Here is a 21,407-nt window from a genome sequence, read left to right as displayed (position 1 = left end):
GAAATTTATTTTTGTATAATGAGAATACACAGTAACAAGGATGGAAATATACGTTACTATAAAGCTATATGTTGTATGTCCAGTACGATCTTACGAACTTCTTGTACCTTAAGGTCTACAAAAGATGAGAATTTGGTCAAATTTTTATAGTTGTGAAATCTTTATTTTTTTAGTTTAGGCCTTTCGTTTAAATTTTTTCTTATTTACTTATTATTTATGTTATAAAAAATTAGGGTCCCTAGCATCTAGGGCTCTATATTCTAGGGTACTGCGAAGAGCCTAAAGTAGCCCAAAACCAACCCAAGACTTAAGTCTATTAATAAAATAATCTAAAATCATCCAGGGACTATGTTAAGCTTCTGTAAAATAGTTACCTTGATAAGTTGTTGGAATTTAAAACATCAGATAAATTACAACTTGCTAATAAGACAATAGCCGATAAATTTACATCCCCAATGTTAATACACAAAATTAATTCCTCTTATAGATTACAATTAGTGATTGAAACATTTGGACACTCAACTAATAAACCAACCAATCAAAATTCATTAAAAGTCCTGCAAAGTTCATTAAAAGTCCTGCAAAGTTGTTAAGCCAACGAATAAGAAAATGATATTGAAAAACAGCCTAAAGTCCTCTCTCTCTCACTATGGTTTTGTTTATTTATCTATTAATATTTTTGTCCCCGAATTTTTGTTACAAAACAATCAAAGTTGATTTTCTCTCCGGAAACATTTATGAGTGACGTCATAACAAAGAATACTCACTTTGGATATTAGATTTGCTAGAATCATCCACAATAAATATAGTACAACAAGACCCCTAATAAGTAAATTTACCCAATAAGAAAAAGGAACTGTCCAGCCATATTATTGGTTTGAACTTGTACACATATTGGTATTGAAGGTCATTTATTAAAAAAAAAATATTTTAACAATTAAAAAAAATCTGTAAATAGTTGAATTTCTTAGTTAGCTTAGTCGCTCAAATTATTAGAATGAATCATAAGTCCCTAAGTATAAACAAAAATTCCTAAGGACAGATTTTTGTGTATGACTGCCAATCTAATGTTATAAACCTATTTGATCCACATTGTTCTATACAGGTTTGGTTCGTTATTGGATTTTTAAGTTTTGGGGGAGAACTTAAACATTAGTTTCTTTTCTCTTTCTTCTTCTTATATATAAAGTAATACGTTTTTTTGTTTGCTTCTCCGATACGAACTCATTAACCACCCCTTCTCCACTTGATGCTAGGGGCGCATCCATAGACGTCCAAGGGGGGGGGGGGAATGGGGCGATTACCCCCCCCAAACGAATTTGAGTGTGCCCTAAAACCACCTTAAAAATTTTACCCCGGGGGTAAATTTTGGGGGGGGTAAACAAATTTTACCCCTGCCAACAGATTTCAGGGGGGGTAATTACCCCCCCAAGCAAATTTTACCCCCGGGGTAAAAATTTTGGGAGGGTAAAAAAAATTTGCCCCCCCCCAAACCGAATTACCCCCCCCTTAAAAAAATGTTACCCCCCCCAAAATAAAAAGCTTGGACGCCCCTGGGCGCATCACATAGTATATTTTAGGTATTTTCACACAAAGTGCCTGTTGGGCACTGATAACCCATCTCCCTTATTTTTAAAATAAGTTAAAATTAAGAGTTTTTTTCCCTGTCTAACCCCTAAAAAGATCCCTAACCCTGCGGGGCTATCTTTCAAAGCCACTAAGTAGATATCATTTTTTGGTACGTAGTTGGAGTGCCGCTTTATTAATAGGTTTATAGTTAATTAGTTAATTTTAATTTCCAATTTATTTCATATCCACGCAATGGTGAAAAATTAATTCAAAGCTTTAGGGAATATTATAATTACAAACCTAGGATCTTTAAGGAATAATAATAAACTCAAGATTACCAAATACACAGTAATCTATTTGAGTATCTAACTGCTATAGTACAAACAAAAAATAAAGAAATGTATATATGTAACAAACAGTATGGTCAAAAAAAGAAATCATATATTTTATTAAAAGCGTAGCTTTTCAGTAATTAGGGTCGGTCTGCCCGTACGTCCATCCGTCCGTAACGGATAACTGTTTTTCGTTAATTTAGGCATGTTACGATTTCAAACTTTGCATAATTATTTCTGTAGTAGATAGGTAGGATTTAAAAAGCGTATCAACTCTATAATCGTTATCACAATGTCCGTAAGTCTATTTTAATCCTATGATTTTTTACTTTTTTAATAACAAGTTTTTATGTGATATAATAATCCGATATTTGGATTACTGATTCCTATTGCATAAGATACAATATCATAAAAGCGTAGTATCTCTATAATCAAATCCTAAAAATGTAAGTATGCCCATAAACAGTATTCTGTATTTAATAAGTTTTGCAACAAATTTACATACAATTTTGTATTATTCAATTCTGACACTCTACAAGAGTTAATAATGTTCGTCTTTTCGCTTTTATTTATGTTGTCATTCCTGTTTCTAAAGCTTCACTTTCGTATTTGGTGTATTCATATTTGGGAGTTTTTTACAACAAGAAATAACGGCAATAACATACTTAATTAAAGGTACAGCTACATTCAACCTAAGCATATAAGAACAATTAAACAATTTGGTTCATTATTCTTAATGCTGTGCTACTTATTTCATGTTAAAATATGGCTAAAATATGTAATTTATAATTATGACTGATAGACAGACGGACATATCCTTAGCATGTGATAATAAAGTAATTACGCTTCTAACGAAAATGTATGATAAATTGAAAATACAGTCCTAATAATGATAAACCAAATTACCCTTTCGATAGATTGAAAGAAATCTTTATATTGTAAGAATATCCTTAGCCTTTGCCTCGCTACTACAGGATATATTTGTCCTTGTTCTCTTTTATATCAAACAGTTATATAATATACATATGTCAGGTATCAAAAGGGATAGGACAATGGCCGATAAATGGATGTGCATTGCCAATGATGATACACAAAATTACCCCTTCTTTACATTAAAATTAGTGGTTGAAACATTTGAACACTCAACTTAATTAATCAACCAATAAAAATTAACTAATGTCCCCAAAGTTGTTAAGCCAACGAATAAGAAAACGTTATTGTTAAACTTTGGGGACTAGTCTAATAAAGAGTCCCCTCCTCTCTCTCTGCAAAAAGTTATGTAATATTCAATTGGATAAAATGATTTATATGCATCTAATTTAAATTCAACCACAAAACTGCCACCATATATAAATAAATTTTGTAATACTAAAATTGTTGAGGAAAATGGCAATAAATGAATTAAAAACAAAGTAAAACTATTTATTGGCAAAAAGTCATAAATATTATTAGTAATCATGCAATCTATGACATAGAAAGGTGCTTTTCACAATATCAGCAAAACAAGGACAGTTATGTCCAATAATGATTTATACTACACTACTTTATGTAATAGGATATCGTTATGTCGATAACGAATCAGTCAAAGCCACTTTAAATAATGCTATTAAGTTGCATGAACATTGAACAACTTAAGTTGCTTGTCGTCAAATTTAATTAATAAGGCAAATTTTATTTGTTGTAGCTAGATTGATTTTCAGTTCATATATATTTGGATCACCTAAAAAGTTGTCTGTACGTCAGCCTATTTGTTCTTGTTATCAATTAATGTGTCATATGTAAATACAAGCGGCCACACTCTAATATTGGGGGGCTCTGTGTTTAAGAGTGTTTGAAGATCGCAGAAGAACAGTCGAATAAAATAGCCAAAACCCATCCCAGAACCTATGTGAAGTTTTCCTAAAAATGGAGAACTCAATAGGTTCAGTAGTTATTGGAAAAAAGATCCTTACTACTTTTTTATAATAGGATATCAGTTTTGCTTCTTATTTATTTTGTCATCCTTGTTTATATTTGAGGTTATAATGTTAAAACATTAATTTAGTTGGGTTTCCCAAATCGTAATAAGAATAAATAATAATAAAATAAAATTAGGGCAAATATTTTACAAATAAATTGATTGTAAATCATTTTATATTTCAAAATTGCGTATTTTTTTCAAATTTTTGTAATAAACATTAAATATTTAAATTTTTTATGGTATTTAAGACCTCTAGAATGCCAGTTGCCAAAAAATATTAGAATTCATTTTGAATTTGTAAGTCAAAGTTTTACCTTTTATCTTTTTCGATTTAACTTGTTTTCGATTTAACTTGACATGCTTACTAAATCATTGTCCTTGTTTTTATGGGATAATTTATGACGTCAAACTGTTGTAACTGATTATACAGAACCAAATTAAAAATCTATAATCAAGAATAAAGACAACTACTCTGAAAAATTATTGGTTTGGTAGCCCAAGGGCGTCCTTGCTTTTTCATTTTTTTTTTTGGGGGGGGGGGGGGGGTAAAAATTGTCCTTGATTTGTTGATAAAAACTAACAGTGTCTAAAGTTTTCTACCAATAACTTAGCCCCAAAGAAGGGGTAGTTTTATTTTTTTTTTATTTACCACCTTTAATCTTCAGTTTCATATTTTTTACTTAGAATTTTAATATTTTTATCCTTGTCTAAATCTATAATAATATTTCCTGCGATTTTGGGAAAGGGCAATAGAAGATAGATAAATCGGATCTACTGCAGTTCATGGTAAAATATTGCTGGTAACGAATGCTTCCTGTTTTCTGGCAATATTAGAAGCTTCCTGGATCTAGCACAACAAGAAATATTGCTGGAGCTACCAATTTTTAACTTTCCTGGTTGCTGGCAATTTATGCATATTCCTGGCACTGGCATGTTTGAAATATTCCTGTTAAAAAGCAATATTTCCCTTTTTAATTCCCATTTCTCTTTTATTACACTTACCCCACAATTAGAGGTGTTTCTATGTACTAATTGGGGGAGTGAGGATAAGGTATAAATTTTGCTCCGTTCTACAACAATTTATAGTAAATTAAAAACCTTAAACTGATCAATTGTATATAATGAATTAGAGAGAGAAGGGGGGGGGGTGAGACAAGACAAATATGATAAATATTCCGTATTTCTGATTTTTATCTACAGTTAATAATAAAACGTTTACGTAGGCGTAAAAAGTAACAATTTAAAAGTAGTTAGGAAAAACTTTAATGGTAATAGGTCCTGGGAAGGTTTTTTTAACTATTTTAGTTGATTGGAAAGTCTAAAAAGGGGAGGAAATATAATTATTTGAAATAAAAATCTCCCGCCATAATCTAATTACCTTCATGGTTTCACTCAAATTATTATCTACCAATGAATTATTAAGAGTGAAGCTTTTCTTATCATGGTCTGTATGTCACCGTTACGCCACTAGAATTATTCCCAACTAAACCATCAAACCTGGACGCGGCACTTTTTTATAATTAGGTTATTTTAGGTTACAGGGGCTAGTATTAAGTTTTGCATTCTAAAGGCGTTCAAAATCGTTGGTTTTACTGTTTGTTTTTAGAGCCTCACTTAGAAAACATTTATTTATTAATTAATATGATTAAAATTACGAATGTATCTCCCCTTCCCCCTTTTTAATATATTATAAAAATAAAAAGGACCGCCCAAATTATGGCGCGAAAGTGGATATAAAGATAGAAACCGTTAAGTTTAAAGGTAACGATCCCACTCTCTTAAATCCTTCCCCCACCTCTATTAGGAATGCACATAAAATAATTGAAATTTCTGTCCCTTATTAATTGTTGCTGTTTGTTTACCCCCTAAGAAATTGTGAAAAAGGGTATGGGGTAAAAACTCCTGTAAGCCAGTAATCTTCTGTCATTGCTGGTAACTTGGAAAATTTGCAGATTGCCAGCTAACAGGAACCTAGGATTTAGGGGAATTTGCGTGCTGCTGGATCCAGGAATCTTGTAATATTGCCAGGAACCAGGAAGCATTCGTTACCAGCAATATTTTACCATGAACTGCAGTAGATCTGATATATCTTCCCCAAAATTATTAGGTATTAAGATCTGCAATTGGTAATTTTGATTTTTTTTCGAGTAGAAATGGATGCAGATTACTTAAAGTAGATTTCCCCCTTAATATTTATATGATAATATTAATCCTATAAAAATAACAATACTACCTATTAATTATTATATATTACAATAGCAAGGATGAAAATTTACATTTTGCAGATGCAGATAAATGAAAAAAAAGATAATATCCTAACTTGTTTTTCCAGTCCCTAGGGGCCAAAGTATGGCTGAGAACCGGTTCTAATCCAGCGGATATTAATCGTTTTCGAAGCCATACTGTAAAATAAGTTAGAGAGCCGCGTTTCAAAGACAACAATTAGGGTAAATAAACAATGTCCAGAAAAGTAACAAATTTTCTGACATAAAAGATATGACATTTTTAAAGAGTATGTACTACAAAAATTATAGAATAGCTTCGCTTCTAAAAAAACAAATTGTACGCCCGTTTTTTATCTTATAATATTATATTTTTATTTCAACTCTTTAGCATGTTGTCATCCTTGTTGAATACGCCTCCCCCCCCCTCCCCCAAGGGTTTTCTGATTTTTAAGAGTTTTATCTTCAGATTGTATATCTCTTGTTAAAAGCGAAGCTTTTCTATAATAAGGGTCGGTCCGTCCCTCCATAAGTTAGCTCTTTTTGTTAATTTAAACAGATTAGAATTGTCCTATTGATTTCAAACTTCTTATGCTGATTCCTATAAGAGTTAGGTGCGACTTAGAAAGCGCAGCAACTCTACAAGTTTTAATTTTCGTTTGTCCTTCCATTTCAGAGCTTCGCTTTCATGGATGTTGTCATCCTTGTTTATATATATATGTTACTTTCCTGTATAATTTCCTCTAAAACATTAATCCAAAATTGTAATGGACTTAGTAATAAAGATAAACTTATTAATCGTATAAATGGATATAGATATACGTGGATATATTCACAAATTTGTCGTCAATTTAGGTTATTAGTAAGGAACTTATCTATTGGTCAGTTCGTTCATCCAGTTGTAATCGATGTTATGGGGTAAAGAGGGTGGACGGGGAATCTCATTATTTTAGCCATAGTACATCAATATATGGTGCAAAATTCATAGAATATATATCGAGTATCCTCTGAAAAATCATATAAAAGCATCGTTCGTATAATTTATTTTGACCGTCTATCTTTTTATCTGGAGTTTTAGCTACTAAAAAGACTTACCTTGCTTTCTGTCTTTCTGTCCCTCTGCCTATCTGTAATGTTTGGAAGTTGCAATTTTTTTATTCCAATAACATTCCATCTCCGTCCATTTGCATGTTTTCCCTGGCGTTAATACAAAAGACTTATCTTACTATAACCTAAATTTAAAAAAGACCTTTTGTAATTTAGGCCTTATGTGAAATTAGGTCTTATATAATTTAGATCTTTTGTAATTTATGTCTTATGTAATTTAGATCTTTTGTAATTTATGTCTTATGTAATTTAGATCTTTTGTAATTTAGGTCTTACGTAATTCAGATCATTTGTATGAATAGGACTTTTGTAGGATTTTGCCTTTTTATAGGATTTGGTCTTTTGTAGGATTAGGTCTTTTGTAGCATTAGGTCTTTTGGTACTTATATCTTTTGTAATATAGGTATTTTGTAATTATGTTTTTTGTAGCATTAGGTCTTTTGTTACTTAGATCTTTTGTAATATAGGTATTTTGTAATTAGGTTTTTTGTAGCATTAGGTCTTTTGTAGGATTTTCACTTTTTTTAGGATTAGTTATTTTGTTGCATTAGGTCTTTTGTAGAAATGGCGCCTTCCCTCTCCCTTTACTAACACTTCACTGCAACCTATAAACATAAAAATCGGAAAACTGAACTAACAACGCACTCTGTAACTGGTTTTGTTTATATTTATATTTATGCTTATAGGATAATTACTGTACAATTTACGTGGATTTTATGATAGAGAAAAATTGTTGTCAAATTAGCTTGCTATTTCCCCTGTCATTCATTGGTCGGGCCGTTTATCCAGTAGGAGGAAAGCGGTGGGATAGGTGGGATATAGGGTAAATTTTTAATTTAGCCTGCTACAGAGTTTACTTTATTGAGACATGAAAATCTGGTGTAAGATCCATGTAATAATAAATCCATTTTTAGGATGTACCTTGGAGAGCCCTGCAAGCTGGGAGCCCCAAGATTTGAGAATGGAACAACCAATGGTGCGGCCTGGTATCCTCTCACCGGGGGTATGCAGGTAATGTGAATAAATCTTTAGTTTTGGAAGGATTTATGAGCTCATACATTAGAGGGGGAAGGGGTTAAATAACTGTATGACCCGACACCGTGGACCCTGTTCCGACTTTCAATTGTTCAGAAAGTATAAAAAAATATTCTTTACTGTTTTTAAGCTTTATTTTTCTTAGATTAAATTTAAATGTAAAAATAATATGAAAACCGTACTTAGTTTTTAAAACAAGGAAAATACATTTTATGTAGTTCTATTTATTTTTAATATTGTTATGTAAAATTTTGCAATCTGAAGAAATAAGATTTCTATACGATTTACAAATTAAACTTATAAAATCAAAACTTATGTCTATACATATATTTGGAATACCATAAAAATGGAATCAGAGGCGTTGACGGTGAATCTCCAATGTCCATGGAGATGTAAAAGCACAAGGGTGTGAAAAAATGGGGGGTGTTGACTCGTTGAGTCGTTGACACCCCTCTACACCACGTCACAGCATGTAATCTAGGGTTGGGCCGGATACTTTTTTTGCCGGATACCGTATACCGGATATCCGGCTGATTTCTAATGCCGGATATCCGGTTCCGGCCGGATATCTGGCCAACGTTCGATATCCGGCAAATTACCGGATATCCGGCCGGATAACCGGATATCCGGCGTCAAAAATCAGCCGGATTTCCTGTAACCGGATAGTTTTAATATCCGGTATCCGGCCGGATATTGAAAATGGCCGGATATCCTATGTAATACACTCGTGGTTGGTTGTCTGTAGAACGTTTAGCTTTGTGATAATCCCTTCCTACAAAGATTTAAGAGAAAATAAAAACTTAATTGTGTCTAATAAAAGTTATCCAGGTTAAAGTCACTGAAATTTAAACTGTTTTCTCGTATTCATTCGAATCCAGTGGATAGGAACCAGTTCTCATCCATACGAAAAAACTATGTCTAGCATCGTATTATATCCAGCTTTCTACGAATATAGAAATGTACAATTATAAGATTAAAACCAGTTTTTTTAGCCGGTGCCTTCGGCACCTCGGGGCTAAAAAACTAGTTTTATTCTCATAATTGTACTTTCTATATCCGCGGAAAGCCGTTTATAATACGATGCGAGAAATAACTATTATAAGAAGGGTGTACCTAAATTTTATATGTATCTGCTCTTTAGGAAGAATCTTAGAGTACCTAATAAAAAATGACTTCATACTATACAAATGACCAATAATAGGCCAGTATACATTGTAATTGACCAATAGGAAAATTACTACTGACCTAGCATTGGTCATTTGTATTGTATGACGTAATTTTTTATTAGACACTATAGGCTGCTTCTTTTTCAGGATTACCATTACATCTGGCATGGAGTTATGGAAATAACATTGGAGCTGTCCTGCTGCAAATTTCCCCCAGCATCTGAACTACAGGTAAAACAAATATATGCCCCTGATTTTCGCATGACGCCATTCAAAATTGGTCCCCAAAGTCTGGCTAAATGCTCAACAAGGTGCTTTGAGGGGATATGCCAAATTTGAAGCTTTAGCCGTGCATTAGATTTGATTTGTATTTAGAATATATTTTGGTGGAAAATAGGATACTTGCAACTTTTTATTTTTTAGAAGATTATTTTAGAAGGTTCCTTGATTTTTCTCCCTATTTTTGTGTCACTTAAAATCAAGATATAACCAACTTTCATTTTAGTAAATTAAATAAGAAGTAATTTTAGAATTAAGATGTTGTATTTTGAGAATTGTAATTTCTGTAGGCGTCAAGGATTGAAAAAATGCAGGGAGGGAGGGGACATTGGGCTGTTTATTAACTATTCCCCAAAGTTTTGTAATAGCGTTTTCTTATTCGTTGATTAGACTTCTTTGGGGACTTTATTGAATTCTGATTGGTTGGTTATAAACATTGCATTCAACCACCAATTTTAATAAACAGAAAGGGTAATTTTACGCATCATCATTGGAAAAGAACATCAATTTATAGGCCATTGTCTTATCCCTAAAGATCCCTGACAAAATTGTCATTATATTTGAGTGTATAACATTTTAAACTAATCTTGACATCCGAAAAAAAATTTATGTTATTTTAACCCGACGACCTATTGGCTAATGGACGGTTTCCAATAATGTGCCTAGCCGAGAACAGAAACCATGCACCACCCTCCTTAATTCAAAATAAATAAAAATAATGAAGGAAGGGGGGTGGGGGGATTGGTGAGGTTGAGTTACTTTTAGTTTTAAAATAGGTTAGCTCATATTTGGTAGAGAGTAAAAATTCATAGGTTAGCCTAAGGTTTGCGGTTTCCATCACCTTATCCTTATAATAAAGTAACAGGATGTGTGTTTGTTTGTACCGAAGAATCTCGCTAACCATTGAACTGATCGGGTTCTCATTAACAGGGTAGCTTCTCATAGGTCCCCAGTAGGTTTATAACTATTTTGGTGGAGGGAACCAACCCCCTCCCCAGATAAATCGACAAAAAAAAAAACACCACCCTGCGTTAGGCCAACTAATATGAAAACATTATCATAAAACCTTGGAGTCCAGTTTAAAAATTAAAAAAAAAACATTGTCCCCTCTCTCTGTGAATAAAAATACTGTCTGGCAGGATCTTTTATGGGTACCATATATATAACCAGAGAGAAACAAGGATGACAACATCCATAAGGAGTGAAGCACAAACTGAGCCATAGAGCAGAAGTTCAATGAAAGAATATTTTTGTCTTTTGGAGCGTGACAGACATGCCGACGGTCTAAACAAATCATATACTGCACGCTCATTTGTACAGAGAATCTACATGAAAAATTTCACCTGTCTATCTTAAATAGCAGTGGAGAAAATCACATTTCCGCTTTAGCGTTTCGTACGGACAGACAAAGTACGAATATAGAGAACCCAAGGCATATGCTACAAATAAATAAGATCATTTTTTTGCAGGTATTAGATCTAAATCATTTGCATCTATTTGAAAATACCTGAATTTTTTTTTCATTTTAAGGGATTTTGGGAGGACAACAGAAAAGCCCTGCTCAAGTTCCTTGGAGAAGCCCATAGGTAGGTTTAGTTCTAGGACAAACGCAGGAGTGATAAACGTCGGAGTGTACAAACGCAGGAGTGTCTAAAACTTAAGTTAATAAAGTATTTCTATACATGTTGATTTAGTTTTAGAATAAAATTTTGAAAATAAAAATAAGCCCACCACAGGAGTTAGGCATTTAAAAAACATATAATATGGTTTTAAAGTTGAGTTAGGGTAAGTGTCCACTTCGATGTTTTTCACTCCTTCGTTCGTCATAGGACCATAAATTTGATTTTAAGAGCAATTATGTCCATAAGGAGCGCAGCAATAACCTATTTCATTTTTTGTCGAGTTAGTGCAATGTATTACAATGGATATACGCTATATGTGGATGTATTGACAGGGGGAAATTTTCTCATCATAGGTTGCTATAATTGTCCTCATTATTGGTCGGTTCGTTCGTCCAGTTGGAAAGGGGAATGGGGTACAGGCGGTGGGTGGGGGGAATCGTTATCTTAGCTAGCTGCAAGCATCATTCTATTAGAGTACATGCAAATTTGATGCAACATCCAAGTAATAATATATCGATTAGTATTACTAAATAAGACAATTTCAATACATGCATTATCTTGTCAATATTTGTTATAAAACAAGGAAGAAAGAATCTTTGTTTCTCCTATGTGATTAACAGCATAGGGGGGGCCCTAATCAAGTATGGCTACCTTGTACCCAACATTACCTAACCTTACCTAGTCTGAGAAAATTAACCTAAAAATCAACTCATCTTATTTTTTTCTATTTTTTTCAAAATCTTGGTAGAGGAATTCTGTGCTAGACAAGGAGCTTTTAGGGAAATCGCCCTATTTAATTCTACTTGTGAAACTTCATAAATTTCTATTTTTAGAGGAGTAAAAGGATTTGTGAAGAACCAAGATTTTCAGCCAATTGAAGGGGCTAATATGAAAATCAGAGGCAGAGATGTTGGCTTCCAAACTACTAAGGTAACCCTTCTTATTTATTCTAAAAGTATTCGCTTCTCACACTGAATCACTGTCTGATACCCTTTTTAAGAAATTGTTTTCTTTTGAGACACACCTGCCAAAACCTGATTCACTCAGAAATAGAATAGAATTCACACTTTAAATAGGGGATTTATCTTGGGATCTAAAGGGATAATAAAATAGCCGATATATTGGTGTTCATCATCAATGATGATATTTAAAATTACCCCTTTTGGACACTCCTGGGGACTGGTGTAATAAACAGCCCGATATCTCCTCCCTCCATGATTATTATACTAGTCAATGATGTCATATTGTAAGAAAACGTGATGAAACTTTGGGTGCAATTGTTATATACAGCCCAATGTTCCCCTCCCTCCCTAGGGCTTTTACAATTTAAGACAGAATATTCTCATAGCTATAATAAACCAGGAAGGAAAATTCTACGTTATATGTTAGCCTGGTTAAATTTAAGAATATATAGATAATGAGCTGATATAAATGAGTAAAAAGTCAGGAAGCTGTACAGAAACAAGGATGACAACATCCATAAAAGCGAAGCACTGAAACGGTAGGTCAAACGGACATTAACACTTGTATAATGTCAGAACTGAATAATAAGAATGTAAATGTATAAGAGTCAAAGCGAAATTGTTTATGGACATACTTATATTTTTAGGACTTGATTATAGAGTTGCTTCGCTTATAATATTGTACTTTGTTGTCCTAGGAATCAGTATACCAAAAATCAGACCAATCGGATAATTAGGTCACATACAAATTTGTTGTTAAAAATGTAAAAAAAATCAACATGTTTAAAATGGACGTACGGACATTTTGGTAATGATTATAGAGTTGCTACGCTTTCTAACTCGTACCTAACTTCTACAGGAATCACCATGCAAAGTTTGAAATCGATAGGACATTTCTAACATGCCTAAAATAACGATAAATACTATCCGTGACGGACGGACGTACGGACGGACCGACCCTAATTATAGAAAAGCTTCGCTTTTAAAAACTGTTTTAATATATTGAGAAGTCTTGAGAGGTAAGACAATAGATCAAAATTGATGCACAGCACATACTCAATGATGATTAGAAAATGATCCTAATGATATTGAAACTGTTAGTTAAAACGTTTAAATGCTACTATGTAGTTTGGAATCAACAAATCAAAATTCAAAAAAAGGTTCCCAAAGTTTTTTTTAGCCAACGAATAAGAAAAATTGATAATGAAATGTTTGATACCAATGAAATTTACAATGAAAATATCAAAATGGTGCTTTAGCCTAAGCAAGCTTATTTAATAGAATTAAAAATACAGATTAATTTAATAACAAAGTATAGATTAAAATGAAACATGAATTTTTGATATTCCATATTATACAAGTGTTTATAGAGATACCCGACTAATATATAAATGTCTAATCAACTAATCATGTGTTTTACCACGCCCTCTGATACAACACATGAATGATTATGTATCAGGCAAATTCTTTTTTTTCTACATGTACAGTATACACTAATCTTAATTTTTTTTAAATGGAGCTTATCTTTTTTAAGGATGCGTCCTGAAATGATTCTAAACATAAGAAAAAATTGCTCTATCAATTACAAACCTAAAATATAAACTTTTTTTCACTTCTTAAGTTTAGGTTCTAGCAAAAAGGTGGTCCGAATTGGTTGTACTTTAATATAGGGAGCTTTATAGATGTGTTAAGGTGGTTTTACTTAAATTGCAGCTGTGATTCCTGTGACAATAAAACACTGTGTCAGTAATGATGTCCTTTTTTATTTTAAAGAATCTTATAAAAAAAAATTTTTCTCGTCTTCTTTATAAGTCACCATAGAAATGCCTTTTCTTTAAAAATAAAGATCTTTATAATTAGGGTCGGTCCGGACGTCCGTAACGGATAGCTCTATATAAGGACATATAATTGTTCTATTGTAGAACCTTGATTTCTGTACCAGTTATAATAGGTACAATTTGGAAAGCTAACACAAAAATTATATTTCTAGTATAAATCCTTGTACTCTGACAACTCTGTATCTGAATAATTAATTACACAAGTACAACATAAAGCTAATCTTTAACAAGAAGGAGTTTAGTTGTAGCGAAGCTGTTCTATAATTAACTTCGTCTAGTTGTCCAACCGTCAATACTGCCGTAACGCTATAGTTAAATGCGACTTTCTCGGCCGCAATTTAAGATAACCTGCTGATTTTTGTAAGGGCAGTTATAAGTATAAACAGCATAAATCATACAGGGTCTGTCAATCTGTCGGTTGTGCTATGAACACTTACTAATTTATAAAAATTACTTGATTTTTATTTTATCATTTTTAGTAGCGAAGCTACTCTATAATTCACTTTGTCCGTCCGTCAGTCAGTCCGTCAGTCCGTAACGCTATGGGGGAAATGGGATTTACTCAGCTCCTATAAAAGATAGAATTCTAAAATTTTTTGACAACATTCCTCTCATTAATGAGCACAATTAACTATTAAACATCACTGGCGGTCGGACGGCTTTTTAGCAGGTTTTAGGCTATTTTTAGATTTTCCACATTTTTCCCCATATCTTTGGTGTTTATGGTCCGATTTTCAAAATTCTTTCAGTTAAAGATATCAAAATTAAATTTTCCGTCGTTTGGAGAAAACAACAATAACGGTCAGACTGCATTTTTGCAGGTTTTTAGCTATTTTTACATTTTCCCCCATATCTTTGGTGTTTATGAACCGATTTTCAAAATTTTTTCAGTTATAGATATCAAAATCAAATTTCCCGTCATTTGAAGATAACAACTATGAAGGTCAGACTGCCCTTTTGCAGGTTTTTGGCTATTTTATATTTTTTTTACATTTTCCCCCATATCTTTGGTGTTTTTAGTCCAATTTTCAAATTTTTTTCAGTTAAAGATGTTAAAATTAAATTTCCCGTCGTTTGAAGAAAACAACAATAATGGTCAGACTGCCTTTTTTCAGGGTTTTGGCTATTTTCAAATTGTTTACATTTTCCCCCATATCTTTGGTGTTTATGATCCGATTTTCAAAATATCTGTTTTAGATATCAAAATTAAATTTCCCGTTGTTTGAAGAAAACAACCATGACGGTCATTCCCATCCACGAAATTTTGTGCTTCGCTACTTATGGATGTTGTCATCCTTGTTAAATCAATATGCTAGCGACGAAGTTTAAGGAATATCAAAATTTTCAAATGTTTTGCCAACGTCAAAACTACAATAAAAAAAAAAACTATTTTATTTGATCAAATTACATAGATCCTAAAATTATTTACCTTCTATTAGGATTAGAAGTTAAATGTAATCTTAGATGTTAAATTGTAAATAAAATATTTGCTCTTATCTTGAACAATTAGATAATAAATAAACAAGATTACGATTATTCATGACACACAAATAAAAAAAGCATTCTTGAAAAGGCAAAAAATGGTTTTTTAAACTGGAAAATAGTTTTCTTTTTTTGCTATTTTTATTTAAATAGTCAGATAAAAAATCTTTTGAAAAATTATATTATTATTTTGAAATGAAAAAAAAAATCCAACAACGGAACACGCTATAAATTTTATATTCTAATGGATATACAACATTCTTATTACTTTAAAAAACCTAAAAAAATATTGACAATCATTAAGTCATAAACATAAACAGTAACAAGATATGCTAAGCTTTGTAGATCATGCTTTTCGTGATAAAAAACATTATTTGCATATTTGATACATACCATGTTTGTAATTTTAAATATCTGAAACTTTAATTTTGATTAAATTTTAAATATTAAGTTTTGATTTTATTTGTACTTTTATCCTTAAAAATCAATAATTTCTATTAATAAACTTATTTGCTTTATGATAATTATTCTTAGGTAATTAAAAGAATTTAGTATGCTTAAAAATGTATTTAATAACCGTTCTCATAATAAATTCTCCAGTATGGTGGCTTCGAAACCGATTAATCCGATGGATTAGAACCGGTTCTGAGCTAACTAAAAAATCATAACTGTTAATAAAATAACTTCTCTTCTTTAAAGTTTTTATAAAAAAGTAATTTTTTCCGCATCCTCCTTCTGATAACCTAGCTTTTATCCATGTTGTCATTATTTTTTTTTGAAAGCAAAATTTTTCTATACTTAGGGTCGGTCTGTCCGGAACAGATAGCTCTTTTTGTTAATTTAGGCTTGCTAGAGTTGTCATATCGATTTCAATCTTTGCATGGTGATTTCTGTGATTGTGATATTATTATCCGATTGATCTGATTTTTGGTATACTGATTCCTAGGACAACAAAGTACAATGTTATAGCCCATGCGTCTCTATAATCAAGTCCAAATAATGTAACTATGTCCTTAAACATTATACTGTATTTCAGCAGTTTTTTTTCGACGTTTATACTCTAATTAATCAGTTCTTACACTATACAAGTGAAAATGTTCGTTTGTTGTGCCCTTTTTGAGCTTCGCTTTTATGGATGTTGTCATCCTTGTTTTAAAGTACAATATTATATATTTATTCTTTGTTGAAATGATATATAGTATAGTGTTAGGATATGATTATGTATATATAAATACATTTAATGAGTAAAGTGGTAATTTATGTATTCAAGTAATTGTCAATGACATCATACATGGAAAAAACTATAATGGCGGATTATACAAATCAGAACAAGGTCAATGTTATCCATAAAGGGAAGGTGAGTGTGTAAACCTACCTGTTAAAAATATCTTTTCACTCGCCTTCATACTTATGTAAAAGTATAGTAGTAGGATGCCTAAATGCGTGTATGTCTGAGCTGTCTGTAGGTAAGATATCACTAACTGCTGGATCCATGATTATCTTTTTAAATATTGTTTTTTTTTATAGTAAAAGATTATTTTGGGGGATTGGACTTTAAACTCCCAAAACAAATCATCCAAAGATATTAGTCTCCCCCTCCCTCCATTTTTTTTCTTTCAAAACTATATGCCTCTAGGGGCAAAATACCTTGTATATACTAAATTAGTAGGATATGTGTATGTTTGTTTTGGTAAGGTTTTATTCTATTTTCTAATGGCTTGAAGTGTCAAAATCTATGATTGGTTGTGTCCGAACTTGTCAACTTAAAAAATCATCCTTGTGACGTCATAAAAATTTAAGAATTTAATCCATCTCTTTTTAGGGATTTTCTTTCCCACTTTTCCTCTCATCTCCCTCATTTTTATGACGTGACATTGCTGATTTTTGAAACACTTTGTCCAGCTACCTGATAAAATATGATTTTAGGAGGGCGAGTTCTGGAGAATCCTGCTGCCCGGCATATACACTATGGAGGTGTACGCGGATGGGTACCAACCAAGAGAGGTCGACTTTGCCATTGTAGAGAAGAATCCGACTGTTTTGAACATCACTCTTTCTAAGGTAAGTTATAACATTTTAGGTTTTTAGTTTGAACCAAGAAACATAACGAAACAAAGCAGTGTACATTGTACAATAATGTTCAACATTCGTGACAACGCCTCTTAAGGGGCGTTTCATCTTATTTTCACAGTAGCTTTAGATAAGTTATTTTAGATTAGTTTAGGTTAAATCAAGTTAGGTGATTGCCCCGCAGGGTTAGAGCCCCCTCCCCGCAGGGGCTAGAAATAGGAGAAAATCTACTGTGAAAATACGACGAAACGTCCCTTAAGAGGCATTGTTACAAAAGGGACAATACCCCAATATTCTTTTTTATTCCTCTACTAGCGGCTGAGCCCCTAGATGCATATTCCTTTAAGGGATGTAGAGGAAAAATCGACCCCCGCTCTTAATTTTAGTTATAAAAGAACAAAATAAAAAAGTTAGGGTAGTTTATTTTTCTGAGATCAATTTTTATTGAGCGGGTAGAGGCACACTTTTCTAAAATAGCAAAACCTTTGCTACAGAAGACATCCTGTTACTTTTGTAAACAAAGTTCGTTTTTACAGTCACACAAATTATATTTCTTCCAGACCGACAAACAGACGCGTCAAGTAACAAATATTTGAATTGTCAACACTCGTCAAATGCTTTACTTTAGTCAAAGTACATTAAAATCCTATTCTATAGATTTGTCTGAAACTTTATATTTCAACTAGCGGCAACGCCCCTAGAGGCCTTTTATATTTAAAAAGAAAAAGATGGGAGGGTGGTGGTACTCTCCTCCAAAATAGTTATAAACCTTCCCGGGACCTATGAGTAGCTACTCTGTTATGGAGAACCCGACAGACAGATAGACAGATAGACTGACAGACATCGTTCTACTTTTTATATAGATAACTACTGAATTGATGGAAGCTTCACATTACGGGATGGTTTTATTCTATTTTAGGTTTAGAGTTAAGTCCTGTTGAGTTTTATTACTGTTCAAATACAAAGCACCTAGATGCTAGGGGTGCAGCCACTAATTGAATATAAATAAATATACTCTAATTTTTAAAGAAACAGTAAATTATTTCTCAGAACAGATAATTCTATTAAATACAAATAAAATGCTACAATCGAATATTTAATTTTAAAAAAATATAAATTTTAAAGGCTGCTAGTAGCCAAGACTAATCAATAATGGACAGATATCTCACAGCGGATTAAAATGCGCAAAAAAGACTTTATTTCACCTGTGTTTTTTAGCCAAGCGCCTATATAATTACAATTATTATTGGTTGTGCTAGCCAAATTACCAAAATTATTTTTATAAAAAATCTACCAAAATTGAATTAATAATTCGTTGATCAAATACCATATCCGATTAACAGATACTTTAAAAAAATGATTTACTCCTGTTAATTTAAAAGTTGATTTGCCTTTTCCACATATAAAATTTTCACTTTATACAAGGATAATAACGATATATGTAGATCAAAATAAATGTCAAAACTAGCTAAATTTAAAACAGAATGAATATTATGCTTGAATCATAAATCATGAAGAAAAGTGAGGGGCCTTAACAAACTCCCAGTACTAAAATAGTACACGATAAAAAGGCATAATTAATCAAATCAGGTACATAATAGGATTTCAGATCACAAAAAAGAAAAGTATTACCTTTTATAAAAGTAACAGGGTGCCAGTCTGTAAGAATCTTGCCAACCGCTGAACCGATATAGTTCTTCTTTTCGATGTAGATTCTCATAGGTCCAGGGAAGGTTTATGACTACATATTACAAAAAAATATACAAAAACATACATATCAATATATAAAAGTTACATTTCCTTTACTAAAACTTTTGGAGTATAGTCCCTTTCGTAACAACACCTCGTATTCTTTTCGTCGTATTTTCACAGTATCTTTTCATGGGTTATTTTGGGCTAGGTTGGGTTAAGTTAGGTTAGTTGATTGCCCCGCTGGGTTAGGCAATTGGCCACGCAGGGGCTTGAAATAGGAGAAAAACTACTATGAAAATACTATGAATCGCCCCTTAAGAGGCGTGCCAACTTTCAAAATAAGCTGTGCGGCCAAGGTGAAGTCACTCACATACAGACCGTAATTATATAGTACCTGCGCTGTTAATAAACAAGCTGGTTTTTCCATCCAAACTATTTTTATCATTTTTTGTTCGCACTGGCTAAACCTAGAGACAAATTATTCTCTGGATGATTGCCACCATCATGCAATCAAAGAAAGAAATCACCATCAAGGATGACAACATCATTATGCAGCGTTATGCGTTATGCAATAAAGCAAATAATAGCAGGGCCGTTGGTTGAACAAAATGAGTTATAGATCATTTGCTCATTATTTATTGAAATCTGTAATACAAAGTAGCACTATGTCTGTCCGCTTGTCTGTTAGGATCTTAGAGACATAACCTAAACATAGAGTAGGAGCGCTACTAAAAATATCCATGCATGTTTTTTAGTAGCGAAGCTATTCTATAATCAACCTTATCTGTCTATTTTTGGGGAAAATATAATTTTATTGGCTGCTATCTGAGATAGACAGCTGAAATTTTTGGTAAAGATTCCTTGTATTATGGAGCATCCAGTATACAATTTTTTGATCCGTCGTTCTGTCTGGCACTCTTCATAAGACTTCTTAATATAGGTTTCGTGATTTTTTAATATTTATGTAATACTTTTTTTTCTGTTTTATAACTGAATGCACAGAGAGGACGGGAACATTAGGCTGTTTATTACACTAGTACCTAAAGTTTTATAATAACGTTTACTTATTCGTTAGCTTAACAACTTTGGGAACTTTTATTTAATTTTTATTGGTTGGTTCATTTAGTAGAGTGTCCAAACGTTTCAATCACTAATTGTAACCTCCGGAGGGAGTATTTTGTGAATCATCATTGGGGATGTACATCAATTTATAGGCCAATGTGACAATGTCTTATCCCTTTAGATCCCTGCTGAATGCATCTCTATAACTCACATTACCCGTGTGTTTTTTTGTGCTTCGATATTCATGTAAGTTGCTATCCTTGTTAATAAAAATAAAATAATATTTCTATTGTATTATGCGCACACACTTTTAATGGGGTTTTGGGTAAAAATAGATATGGATAAATTTACAGGGATCTATAGGAATAAGATAAGACAATGGCCGATAAATTGATGTATATCCCCAATGATATTACACAAAATTACCCCTTTTGTTAATTAAAATTAGTGGTTGAAACGTTTGAACACTTAACTTAATGACACATATAATCAAAATTTACTGAAGTTGTTAAGCCAACGAATTAGAAAATGTTATTATAAAAGTTTGGGGACCATTGTCCCCTCTTTCTCTGATAAATTGAAGCAAAGGCCTCCTCCCTCCCCCCCACCCTCCTCCCGCCTACAAAAAAACTATTTTTAGAATATAACAATAAAGTAAGCAAAACACAGTATTGTTTATTTGAAAAATAATCGCACCTCACTGTTTTATGCTTTATATATGTGAATATGAATATACAGGGAGGGAGGGAGGGGACATTGGGATGTTTATTACACTTTTTCCCCAAGGTTTTATTTTAAAGTTTTCTTATGCATTAGCTTTACAACTTTTGGGACTTTTAATGAATTTTGATTGGCTGGTTTATTTAGTTGAGTGCTCAAACGTTTAAACCACTATTTGTAATCTAAAGAAGGGATAATTATCTTTACCATTGGGAATGAACATCAATTAATCGGCCATTGTCTTCCCTTCAGATCCCTGATATGAATATGATTTTAGTGGGTTAACCCA

At 32.4% G+C, this 21,407-nt stretch overlaps 1 protein-coding gene across 1 annotated transcript in view; it reads left to right on the top strand.

Annotated features, from left to right (window-relative positions):
• LOC145334822 (carboxypeptidase M-like) overlaps window positions 1–21,407 on the top strand; it is a 47,770-nt gene that overhangs the window by 24,037 nt on the left and 2,326 nt on the right. Inside the window, exons 11-15 of the mRNA XM_080180450.1 lie at window positions 8,105–8,201; window positions 9,539–9,622; window positions 11,201–11,256; window positions 12,126–12,222; window positions 17,501–17,635. Coding sequence (XP_080036576.1) covers window positions 8,105–8,201; window positions 9,539–9,622; window positions 11,201–11,256; window positions 12,126–12,222; window positions 17,501–17,635 — 469 coding nt within the window. The remainder of the gene's footprint in view (window positions 1–8,104; window positions 8,202–9,538; window positions 9,623–11,200; window positions 11,257–12,125; window positions 12,223–17,500; window positions 17,636–21,407) is intronic.

Source organism: Acartia tonsa, chromosome 12 (genome assembly GCF_053477335.1).
Source record: "Acartia tonsa isolate MP-2025a chromosome 12, ASM5347733v1, whole genome shotgun sequence".
Classification (NCBI taxonomy): Eukaryota; Metazoa; Arthropoda; class Copepoda; order Calanoida; family Acartiidae; genus Acartia; species Acartia tonsa.
This window is presented reverse-complemented; position numbering and strand designations above follow the sequence as displayed.